This window comes from Nothobranchius furzeri, chromosome 1 (assembly GCF_043380555.1).
Source record: "Nothobranchius furzeri strain GRZ-AD chromosome 1, NfurGRZ-RIMD1, whole genome shotgun sequence".
NCBI lineage: Eukaryota > Metazoa > Chordata > Actinopteri > Cyprinodontiformes > Nothobranchiidae > Nothobranchius > Nothobranchius furzeri.
The window spans coordinates 83296653-83309261 of record NC_091741.1 but is presented as its reverse complement, the minus strand read 5'-3'; the positions used below and the strand labels follow the sequence as shown (position 1 = coordinate 83309261).

At 40.9% G+C, this 12609-nt stretch overlaps 1 protein-coding gene across 1 annotated transcript; it reads right to left on the bottom strand.

Annotated features, from left to right (window-relative positions):
• Nucleotides 1-5203: 5203 nt before the first annotated feature.
• On the bottom strand, nt 5204-11211 carry zic6 (zic family member 6). Its single transcript, XM_015949189.3, has 2 exons — nt 9827-11211; nt 5204-7618 (listed from the first exon to the last, which is right to left on the bottom strand). The coding sequence occupies exons 1-2, from the start codon at nt 10764-10766 to the stop codon at nt 7011-7013; spliced, it is 1548 nt and encodes a 515-aa protein (XP_015804675.1). The 5' UTR covers nt 10767-11211; the 3' UTR covers nt 5204-7010.
• Nucleotides 11212-12609: the final 1398 nt, after the last annotated feature.

Sequence of the window (12609 nt, the reverse complement as noted above, 5' to 3'; positions counted from 1 at the left end):
TATTAAATTGACACTGGTTGAGCTCTAGGACCAAACAGAAAACAACCGTTTGTGTTGAAGCTGGTTTCCCATTAGAACATACTGTAAAGATACCCCCCCCCCATGTCCCCCCCACTTCTAAAGTGAAAATTACGTCCATGACGGTGACGCTGTTACACTCTCCAGCACCCAATGGGGCGTCTACGTATTCATGTCTATGATTTGCACAGCTCACTCTCCTACAGACGAGTGTTGGGTCTGACGTGTTTTTATTTCTTAAAAACTCACCTCACACTGAGAGAGAAGGGAGGGAGAGGCGGCACGATGCTCCGTTCAGCGTCTCTACAGACTCCACAGTAGCAGCGACAGTCAGCTGATTTGATCCACTCTGAAAGACGTTGATCAGAATTTGCAGATCACATTTTTTAAACGGAGATCCGGTGCTTGCAGCCATCATGCTGTGTCCGTGCGGAAACTCGCCGAGGAACTTTTATCCGCTGCACTTAAATGTGTGAAAAACTAATTGTTTAACGGAAAAAATAAACCAAAACGGTACGCAAGTGGACCGAACCGAACTGCCCGAACCGAAACGGTAAAAAAAAAAACATGAACCATTCCACTCCTAATTGTGAGTAATACTCTTCCCCCAATGCAGACTTGGGGGAAGTGCAGATCAAGGGGGAAAATGGTGCATGGTCAACTTCAGCTCTTTAGAATCAGGACACCCTACACAGTCGCACCTCTGGTCGAGAATACGCACAGTTGAGGTGTGCAAGGGTGGAAGTGTGAGTATTGGGACTGGGCCTAAGTGCTATACAAACACAGGCACGTGACCGTTTATAATTAGTGAGCTTCCTTTTTCTGTGGTGCTGGTAAAAGTCTCAAACAGACTGTAATGTATCAGCTCAGCTCTGTCCTGATCAACATGTTCTTGATTTGATAACTTTGTGTGCAGGATTAGAGTTTTACAAATGCAAATATACTTTTGACATTGCTGATGATTTTTCCAGTGACACGCCCATGTTTACAAACAGACTTGACAATAACAGTCAGTTACATAAGAGGAGAATGTCATCCACACAGAAGATAAGACTTGAACTGGGGAGCAGCTGAGGACAAACGCTAATTATTCAGGAAGATGCAACTTATAACAAAGAACATGTAGCAACAAGTGAATGTGACACAAGCTTTTGTTGCATAGGAAATTGATTTTTGATCCTGCACCTCTTCCAGGTACATTGAAAAAAGGATTATGTCCTGCAGACTGAGATAAATGACATGACTCCTTTGTTCTTCCTGAAAATCATCTGTGGAAAGCTGCAGACTTCACAAATTTTAGTTAGCACCGGAGTCAGTGCAAAGATCGCTGCAGCAGATTTTTTGTTTAACATGTACTCTTCAATCTGAAGCAACAATTCTGTATTATGATAAACATGCATTTGAAATAAAAGCTGAACTTGTGATCATTTGTGCTCTTGTGACTAAACAGTAATCCACTAATAGTTTTTAGCTCATCTAAAGCTCCTGTGTGTTGCTTCCTAGGCTGTGACAGAGCTCCAGTGCACACTGCAGGGTCAGGCCCACACCAAATAACATTTGCCCTTCCATTAATGTCACAGCCCTTAATTCAACATATCATCACATTAAAAACCTTAGTCTAAGGGTAATTGAAATGGCCCATGGGGATTTCCTGTCATGTGCAAGGGCCAACCTCTTCTCTAGCATACATCCATCATTGTGGAGTTAGGCCCCAGGGTGATGTTGGAGCAGTTAAGGCTTGCAGAAAGATTGCCATACATTCTCACTTAAAGGTCTCTAAACTGTGGCCTCATGGGACCTGACTGCTGCCACAAACACCAGGATGAAAAGCGCTCTCAGTCGCATGTCCAGCGCATGTTAATTTAACGGCCTGATGGCAGCAGGCATGAGCCTGAGTCAACACCCAACACACCCGTGTTCCACTAATAGATGGACTTCAATAGGAATGTGATCAGAAACAGAAACCTGTCAGATGTAGAGTTCACAGGCTTGATTACGCAGCTGTCTCGCGATGCATACGGCAACAGATAAAATTAAACACTCACGATTACTCGCCGCTTTGAAAACACCCTGGATCCTGATCAGTGGGATCCCTGTTTCAAGTTTGACCTCAAACAACATAAATTTCAGAAATCATATAAAAGTCTTACAACAGATCTAGATTCCTGCTAATAAAAGCTGATCATTTGGCGAGGCGGCGGCAAAGACAACAGGCGATTGAAACATCTCTGCAGAGCGTCTTTTTGGTTTTTGTTAGGAAGGGTGTTCTTTAGGAGGTACATCAAAGCCTTTGTAACAATTTCTAACAAACACTTCAAATGCATTCTGTAAAATGTTAGGGGCTTCGAAATCTAACTGATCATTTCTCAAAGATCATATAACTCAAAGTGTTCAGACAGAACAGATAAATGGATCAATTCCTGCTCAAATATGCAGATTTGAGTATATTCATATGGCTCTTTCATGAAAGCTACCAGCTGCCCTTGCCAATGAGCGGAGGGCATTAAGGCTCAGGCTGGTGGATCTCTTATGACGAGGGTCTGGAAGAGGGATTAGAAGCAATACCAAAGTTGTGGTCATTCCCTTAAAAGGAAGCGATGCATCTCAAAAGCTCGGAGGCTTTGAGGGATCTTCAAAGCTCTGCTCACCGAACATAACCTACTATAACCCCCCACCCCGAAAATGATGAAAGTGGGAGTTTTCAAAAGATTTGATTTCTCTATATATTATTTATTTATGCTTCCATCGCGTCAGATCAAAACAAATGCTGCATGCAAAGTGGAGGAGAAAGTGTTTGCTGCGTATTTGTTTATTTTAAGTTTTCTGGTCACTTCCTGGTATGATCAGGTGAGATAAAAGGTAAAAAAATAAAATAAAATAAAAACAGGTTCATCGGATTTTTGAAAATATCTGTTATGTAAGGCATGGATAATAGATGACAAAAGAATTTAAAAAAAGGTTTCTTTTTAAGAACCAGCCACGGGCTAAATTGCAAAGCATCAAAAGACAAGCATGCATTACACATGAGGGTAGGCAGGGCCTTTCTTTCCATCCTGCTGTATGTTGGCTATTCAGCAGTACTCCAGTCAGCTGCACCAATTTTTGGCAAATTCTTTAACAATAGTGAGGGAGCTGAGCATTTTAGGGGCTTGGGCTTAAGTTGACAGAGGGAGCGACCATTGAGAAGAGTAAAAAGGAGCCTAGCTTAATAAGCCCCGGTGTAGGCTGGTCCACGCAGGGGGTTGGCACCACAGAAATCAGAAAACTGCTGTGCAGATGAGCATGAGAGAAATTTAAAGAACTGCTTAAATCATAATAAGAGCACCAACCAGGGACTAGATTTCTCTAAACACGTATATAAAATTGTGATTGCATTGTTTAACATGACAGCACTGCAGCTGATGCTGCTTTATGAGCTCATCAAAGCTGGTAAATAAACACAAACAGATCACCTCACAGAAAAGCATAACGTGAGCTGCACATTTCATGGTTTTATTTTATTTAATCAGGTATTTGACTTTGTTATAGGTGGCCTCCTTATGTTTTCTTTGTCTTGCTGGTGTCTGAGATGTCAAATCTCCGTGTGACCGACCATTCGTCAACTGGAAAAGGAAATTAGAGACAGAAACTCGCACGAGTGTAGCTGCATCTATGTGATGTTTTGAGAGGAGTGAGGAAGTGTAAGTAAACGAATGAGTTGAGGATTCGTGCTTGTCTTAAGGGAGAATCCTGCAGAGGATTCCTACTTACCTTGGAATCACACTGGCAGAGATTAGGGGGCAATCACGAAGGAGTCACAGAGGGTGAAGGTAGCCAGAAGCTGCAGGGATAAAGGTTGATGAAAAAGAAGAACAAGAAGATCTGGCTAAAAAAAATAGAAGAAGGGAGGGGCTGCGGTAGTGTTGATAAAAAGAAGAAAAAACACCTTTGAGTTGACCTGGGGAGGTTCAGGACAAAGCTAGAGATCCAATTAAAATGGCACTGGGTCATTTGGAGTCGGTGCTGACACAGCCTTTTCAGATAACTGTCTGTAAGGTGTGGGAGCAGCGCACTGTAAGTACGTGAGGTGTCATATTCGGTTATGATGATGCATAAAAGCAAAAAGCTGGTGTGAAAAAGCCACTCACCCCCTCTGGTACTCGCCTGAAACCAACTGTGGCCCAACCGCAGCACAGAAGGTTTCCAAAACTATCAAGCTGATGTGTACACCAGCCAAAATGGCGCCTGCACTTGTTGCTAGGCAGAGCGCAAAAGTAAAGATGGTGGCAAACAAGTGGCAAACTGTATGTGGAGGTCTAATCAGTTGTGATTGCTGGGGAGGAAGGGTTGGGTAAGATTCAGTGTTTATGGAACCACAGGTTGGTCAGAGTACAGAGCGACGGCTTTGATGTTTAACGTTTCAGTTTGTGTCCTCGCGTGGCACAAGAACTACGTTGTTTTCAGCCCAAAATATCCAAGATCAGCTCAAATACCAGTAAATCCACTGGGGGGGGAGGGGGGGGGTAAAAATGAGAGCTTTTGGGGTTTAAATTAAAAGTTAAATTTCAGTGCTGAAAGATTTCTTTTTTAAAAAGTAAAGCAACACCTTTGATGCAAGCTATTGATTAGAATGCAGTGAGAGTGACCTTATAAATTGCAGTTATCACACCATTAAAGTATACTGATCCAAGCTATCCAAGTTTGCCCCAGTTTGCTTGAGAAAAAGAGCCCTTCACAGTTTAAAAATTTCAAACCATCCACTTAAAAGATCTCAGGCCATATCATAGCAGTTTTAAAAACCTCATTTCCATTAATATTACTTTTAATCACATTATGTAGCACTCACAAAAGTGTCAAGTCACCACTCAAAAGGCAGATCTGAAATGCTCTAACTGATGGTGTTGAAACTGAGATTCAGTGCCATGTGGATGGCTCCCTTTAAAAAAAAAGGAAGGAAACCCCTGGTGGAAAGTAAAAACTAAAAATAAACCTCAAGAAATTTTGCAAGGGGGGGGGGGGGGGGGTGCAAAACACATCATCAAAAATATCTGACTTCCCAAAAGATGCATCCCTGTGAGAACGACGGGCAACGTACAGCACAGAGAATGCATAAACAAGTTAATCATAGACAGCATCTCCAGATACTGTAAACACGTGAGTGTGATTTATTTCTGTTGAGCTCAGAAATGTAATAAGCAGAGCAAAATTATGTCATTTTCTTTATACACTTTATTCACAAAAAGCATCTGGGTTTTTGTTGCTTGGGTTGTAAATAATATTTAAATAAAAGCACCAGAGGAACAACAATGTTGCACTGGATGGTTCATCCCAATCATTTACAACTGCAAATTTTAAATAAACTCATTTAAAACCTTGGAAATTATCCATCTGCTTTCACATCAAAATAAATAAAAATGTTGCATTAAAGAATTTTACAGGTTAAAAAGTGTTTTCAACAAAAAAAACTTGTTCTAATTAGATTATCTTTAAAGATCTGGGTTATTTGTGATTATTTTTAGGTAGAGGTGTAATTTTACAGCAACCTAATAACAAACATATCTCAATGAGAACAAGTCTGCACCAGGAATTCATGCTCTGCAGGAAGAAAAGAAGGAGTTTTTTTGTCTCATTCCTGTAAAATAATGAGGTGTTTGCTGATGTTTGAACTCCAGGAGGAACAAAATCTATGCAAACAATTGTGTCAGTGAAACCAAGAGAGTCAAACATTTTACTATTAATGGATTCAAAGAAGGGGAAACTCTGTTTTAAAGCAGCTTACACGATAAACACGTGTTCAATAAGAAGGTGAGCAGGAAAAAACACAATTAAATCAGGCATAAAGGGAAGAGTCTTCATCGTTTCAGAGTGACCTATTTCTTTTTCTTTTGGTAAAACAGTAATGTACATACATACATACTGTATGTATATATATATATATATATATATATATATATATATATATATATATATATATATATATATATAGTGGAATTAGGACACATTTCAAGAGGATAATTTGTTTTTTTTTCGCTGATTTAAGTTCTCACGTTGCACACGTGATTTGACTGAAATTCCTTTAATAAAGAATATAGAAGATCTCTGTGGGACATGTTTCCAGGCGGTGGGTCCACGAGCTGCACGAGATTTGCAAACTTAACGAATAAAATCTTTTTTTTTTTTAAGAAATAAAAAAGAAGTGTGAATCGAAGAAACTGAGTTGGTGATGTCACGCACGTCTGATCAAAGGGAAGACAATTTAATAAAATATAAGGTACATAATTAATTGTACAGTACAGCGGAGCTGTATTCTAATGAAACGTTTTACCATTAACACGAACACTGTGGTTTTACTGCACAGAAATGTGAAATAAACATATATTACACATTACAAGGATGTTTAATGAAAAAAGAGGGGCGAAGATTTGAATTTAATCAAGGGAAGAAGGAAATAATAATAATGAGCCTGCCGGTTCTTTAATTACAGTCAAATCCTGCTCCGGGCCCACCACGCAGGCTTGTTAGATCTCCAAAATGTGAGTGGAGAGAAAGATCTTCCAGATAATTATTCATCTTGCGACATACATAAGTCATGAATATATTTTCTATTCATCTCGACATACACTACACCTAGTTTACATTGAACAAAGACCCCTACAGTGAGGGCTACATTCTGCAAGACTTATTTATTTATCCACCCATTTTTTCATTTCCCATTAAAAGAACACGCTGATAAGGATTTGGATTTAAAATATGCTTTAAACAATCTTTCATAGACAGGCTGCTTTAAATCGTTATGCAACACGGTGAGAAGCTGCTTTAAAGGTTAGCAGAACCAAACAGGCCTCACAATAACAACAACAACAAATGCCACGCTGCGCAATTTGCGCAGCGCAAAGCAAGATTTTGGCTGAATCACAACCTACAACATTCACAGGAAATTAGAAAGAAACACGGGAACATCTGTAGAACATCTGGGTCTCAGGCTGGATGTTTCTGTCCCACCAAGCAGGACCTCACATTGTGGGGATGTTGCACTGCTTTGGTGGGAAGGAGTCCACGCCGCTGTGGCACGTGTACCATCCGTTCACGATGCTTTTCTGAAAGGGAGAGGAGGGAGGGAAAGTCCGCGATGTCTGGCCAAAACTGTGCCCCGTTTGGCCGCAGTGGTACTGGGAGGACTGGGACCTGTAGCTGCCTCTCTGCAACAGCAAAGGGTCCAGGAGGGGCTGCGACCTGTGCGCGGAGTAGTCCAAGCTGCTGTCAAACGCGTGATGGAAACGTGACATCGGGGTCGAGTCGTCTCGACTCTCGGGGGACAGGGGGACATCCTGAGTGGAGGTGGGTGGATGCGGGGGACTGATCTGGGTCGCCCTGCCCTCCGCGGTCCGGTCATCTTCGTCACCGGGACGCGCTTCGCCACCTTTGGCGACGTGGGCCTTGGTGCAGTGGAGCTTCATGTGCTTTCGCAGAGAGCTCGGGTGGGTGTAGCACTTGTCGCAGCCTCTGACCTTGCACATGTAGGGTTTGTCACTGGAGTGCACGTGAGAGTGCTTCTTCCTGTCGCTGCTGTTCGCAAATCTCCGGCTGCAGCCCTCGAACTCACATTTAAAAGGTTTTTCACCTAAAAACAGAAATAACGACGAGTTACACAGGTGAATTCAGGCCCCGTGGCTCTAGTCCAGAATAAAATAATTCATAATTAACTTTTCTGTGGGTGACCCTAACACATATTTAAAAAGCAGAAATAAGGCTATAAACGTTTCAAGTTACACATTTTAGCAAATAAGATATTCTTAGATGTTGAATTTCACTTGGGACAAAAACATTTGAACTAAATCAGCAACCCTCTTAAACTCATCAACCCACAAACTTGTTTAAATTCAAGCTGGAACTCTTACGGTGCAAAACTGCTGGTTTTCTCCACAAGCTTTAAATAAAACCTTAACAGTCCTTGTTCATAACATCTTTGTTTGTTTTCATGTTTATATAAAAAAAACTCTAAACAAATACACACACACACACACACACACATATATATATATATATATATATATATATATATATATATATATATATATATATATATATATATACGTATATATGTGTGTATATATATATATATATATATATATATATATATATATATATATATATATATATATATATATATATATATATATATATATATATATATATATATATATATGGGGGGTTGAATCTTAAAGGCACACCACGCATGTGCAGCTTTAAAAAGCTTAAAAATGTCATTAGGGGTCTCTGTTGAGTCTCTTCTTTCATTAGAGGAACAATTCACACCAGAAATAAAAGAGAGAATGAATAATATTTCCGTCCAGTCTTTGCTTTTCGTTTTTATGGTAGAGTAATTCTGATTTAAAGGCCAATTTTCACTGCAATTAAGCCACATCCAATCTCTACACATGACATTTGTGGAAAAAAGAATAAAATACATCTGCACGGTAAATTACTAAAATAGAATAAAGAAGGAAATAGTCTTGATTGCTGCTCATGTTGTTGCCAAGTTTCAAAGTTTAAAAATGCATTTTATGACATAATTGTACAATATTTCATCACACGAATCATTAAAAGGACGCAAATAAGTAAGGGGTGAAATGGCAGTGGGCTAAATAAAACTTCATTTGGGTTTTTTATAAAGTAAATAAACTGTTTATTATTATTATTATTATTATTATTATTATTATTATTATTATTATTATATTTTGTATATTTGTATGCTTTCACTGAAGTGCCAGAATCAATCCATGCTTCTAAGGCAGTTTCAGGGTTAGTTTATGGAAAGCGTCCTTCTGATGATGTGGGCACTTCCGAGAAGAACAATCTTCTGGATTTCTTGGACTGTTGGTTTTCCAGGAATCTGTTTTCTCTTCTCCAGACCCTTCTTGATGAGGCCAAGTGCGCCCACGACAACGGGTATTGCTGTTGTCTTCATCCCCCACGTTCATGTGACTTCTATTTCCAGGTCCTTGCACTTTGATAGCTTTTCAAGCTCCTTGGTGGTGACATTTTTTTCAGATGGAATGGTCATGTAAATTGTTATTATTATTATTATTATTATTATTATTATTATTATTATTATTGTTGTTGTTGTTGTTGTTGTTGTTGTTGTTGTTGTTGTTGTTGTTGTTGTTAGTAGTAGTAGTAGTAGTAGTAGTAGTAGTAGTAGTAGTAGTAGTAGTAGTAGTAGTAGTAGAAGTATAAACTCATCATGACTCTATCAGGCTCTGACGTGCTCTGTTAGAGTTTTGGAGCTGCAGGGTGAAGAATCCCTGGGAGGCAGAGGGGGGGAGCGCGTAACGGCTACGTCACGACTCTCCGGTGTCCCGGGAATTATTTAATAATTTCAGTGAATGAAGTGAGGGAGGCACCCAAAGCTCCAGGCCTGCTGTCTGCATGCTTGCAGCTGTTTTACTTCTCATCTGTGACTCCTGCGTGGGGACTAGACACGGTTTATTCTCCTGCAGATCAATTATTACCACGGCCATGGCAAAAATCAGCACGAAATGAAATCCCTCACACGGAATGTATGCATATATAGGTCATACTATTGGTAATAATAGCAGCAATAATAACAATGATAATAATAATAATAATAATAATAATAATAATAATAATAATAATAATAATAATAACAATAATTAAAGTTTTTAAATTATTTTATTTTCATTAAAACATTTAAATATAATAATAATAATAATAATAATAATAATAATTATTATTATTATTATTATTATTATTATTATTATTATTATTATTATTATTATTATTATTATTATTATTATTGTGAACTGACCTGTGTGAGTCCTCTTGTGAATCTTTAGATTTTCTGATCTTGCAAAAACTTTCTCACAGCCGTGGAAGGGGCAGGGAAAAGGCTTCTCCCCTGTGTGGACTCTAACGTGGTTCACCAGCTTGTATTTGGCTTTGAAAGGCTTCCCGTCCCTCGCACAGTCCTCCCAGTGGCACACATACTCAGAATGCTCAGTTCCACCGACGTGCTCCACTGTCACATGGGTGACAAGTTCATACATGGTCCCGAAGGCTCTGGAGCAGGGCAGCTTCCCGGGCCCCTCTTTGCCGTCACTCCACCTGCACACCAGCTCGTGCTTGACCGCCTGCTTGGAGCACCTGAGGAAAGCGTCCGCTCCTCCGCGCTGAATTGCCATGTTCAGGGGCTTGTAGAGACCCAGGAACTGGGTGACGAGCTGCTGGCTGTTTCCCTTGGGGCTGATGGTTTGGCCATAAGTGTGAGTCCGGGCGAGGAGGTCGCTGGGCAGCCCCAGCATCATCTGGCCTGTGAGGTCTCGAGATGCGTCGGCGGAGGCGTGGGCCTGCTCCTGGTAACTTGTGAAAAAAGTATGGCTTCTGTTGTCTCTGCAGCCAGCAAAGTCACGATACCTTCCAATCCCGCCATGTTGGTTAGCTCTTGATGCCAGTTGATCAGTGACGGGTGGCATGCCGGCTCCAGAAAGATTGGCTCCAATGATGATGCCCCCAGGGCTGTGGTATCCAGAGTCTGAAAAACTGGGAACCGAGTGGTCAGCATAAGCACTGGACCTCGTCTCGGCATAGTCTCGCAAAGTGTGCGAGGGGCAGAGTTTTAAGGAACTGCCGGTGGGGTGTCCCATGTGCTCTCCTGCCAAAGGTGGCAGCACCACGCTGGGTTCAGTATTGCTCTCCCCGGGGTTGACGCAAGAGAGAGGGCAGCCACTAAACCTCGAGAGGCTTGTCATGTTTTGTTGTGAGTTTGGCTATGAGTTTGCAAAATCAAACCAATTCAGGATACACCTAGAAATGCTCTTCCCATTTCCCCTTGCTGGGCATCATCTGCATGTAAAATTCTTGGCCGGGAACATCGCAGAATAGGAACCAGACTGAATTTCGTTAGAGTTGGTGTGAGTCCCATACCGTTCACTTTGCCCTCTTGATTTGTGGCAATAACCGTGGTAGTAAAAATGCTTCGAAACAGGCCATGGTGCAATATAAAAGCACAGCAGGCAAACGTGCTTTTTAAAAAGGGAGCTTTGGGATTGGTTGGAATGCGCTGTGACTGACAGGCGCTGGGTTTGTTTTAAAAGGGACACGCAGAAGTTCACCGCACGACTCCGTTTTCAAATATCGCAGAGAAAACGCTTTGAAATGTGCCGCGATAGTACTCCTTAATATCACTGCCTCTGTAACTCAGGCTGCCTCCTCATTAGAGCCTCTGAAACGAGCGCACAGGTTTATGTTTAATACTAATATTTCCGTATAGAAATCAGTGGCTGGATTCAGACACAATCTGCAGCGTGTTTTTTATTCCTCTGCGGTCCTGCCAAAACCACTTCTCCTGCTTTGCAAGAACAATAGAGCCCGGTCCTGGTGTGTTCCGGCCAATTATGCTCAAGACTGGCTTTAGGAGAGAATGCAACACTTGAAAACGCAGAACGTTACAGGAAACGAATTAACTGACTTTTCAGTGGGAGAAAAAAATCTATTATTTGCATAATTTATCTGCACAGATAACTGAAGTTAAATAGTTTGTTTTTTAAGGCCAAACAGATTTAAAAGTCATCTCCCGAGTAAAAAAGTTAACTAACTAAGCAACAAGTAGGTTATTATTATTATTATTATTATTATTATTATTATTATTATTATTATTATTATTATTATTATTATTATTTAATACATTTCTTTCAGGCTAAATTTTCACAGCGGAGTCATCTGGGAGAACAGGCTGTACTATTTTATACCTTAGAGTCGAATGTAAACCATCTCTGTAAATAAAACTTCTCATTAAGTCCATAAATAAATTAATAATCTTCAAAAGTGCGCCGTGCATCCTGAAGGCTGGCACACATGTAAAAGGGTGTGTGTGTGGGGGGGGGGGACGTAAAATTTCAGTTGTGAAACAAACGTAACAGGCTGCACGGCTCCGCTGCTGTATACATATAAGACAAACTTTCTGACTTCGCTGCTGTGAGGACACGGAGCCGAATGGTGCGTAATTCTGCACATCAGCTCGCCTCTCTCTCTCTCTCTCTCTCTCTCTCTCTCTCTCTCTCTCTCTCTCTCTCTCTCTCTCTCTCTCTCTCTCTCTCTCTCTCTCTCTCTCTCTCTCTCTCTCTTCCCATGGCTCAGCCTCTGTCAGCGCACTCTCCTCCACTTCGTCCAGTTTTAGTCAGGTTCTTTCATCTGTTACTTTTTGTTTAAATCCACAGGACGAGGCTGTAGGCTCTGGGCTGCAGCTTATGTAGGTTTAGGGAGGAAAACCCTCTTACTTCTAAAAGCTGGCACTCTGAAGCAGAAATTGAACTTTTTTCCCTTCATAAATAAATTGAAACAATCTAATAGTTGCTGACATGCAAATAAAGGACCCATTTACCATTAAATGCAACAAACAGCAGCCAGGCACACAATTGGCCTGATTCCGTCATTGCTGATTTCAGCCAACCTTTAGCCTGATGCATTTCTGAAAATAATTGAGGACAGAAGGCCCAATAAACTGAAAAGTTCAGTTCACTCAGGAGTACTGGCAGGCCTGAGCATCAAGGTCCTCATCTGCAGCAAAATGGGGGTTGAAGAGGGGGGGGGGGG

Coding starts and splice junctions, on each gene's coding strand:
- zic6 (XM_015949189.3), bottom strand. CDS start 10,766: ATGACAAGCCTCTCGAGGTTTAGTGGCTGCCCTCTCTCTTGCGTCAAC. Junction 7,619..9,826: donor TCACAAGAGGACTCACACAG/GTCAGTTCACAA, acceptor TTCTGTTTTTAG/GTGAAAAACCTTTTAAATGT.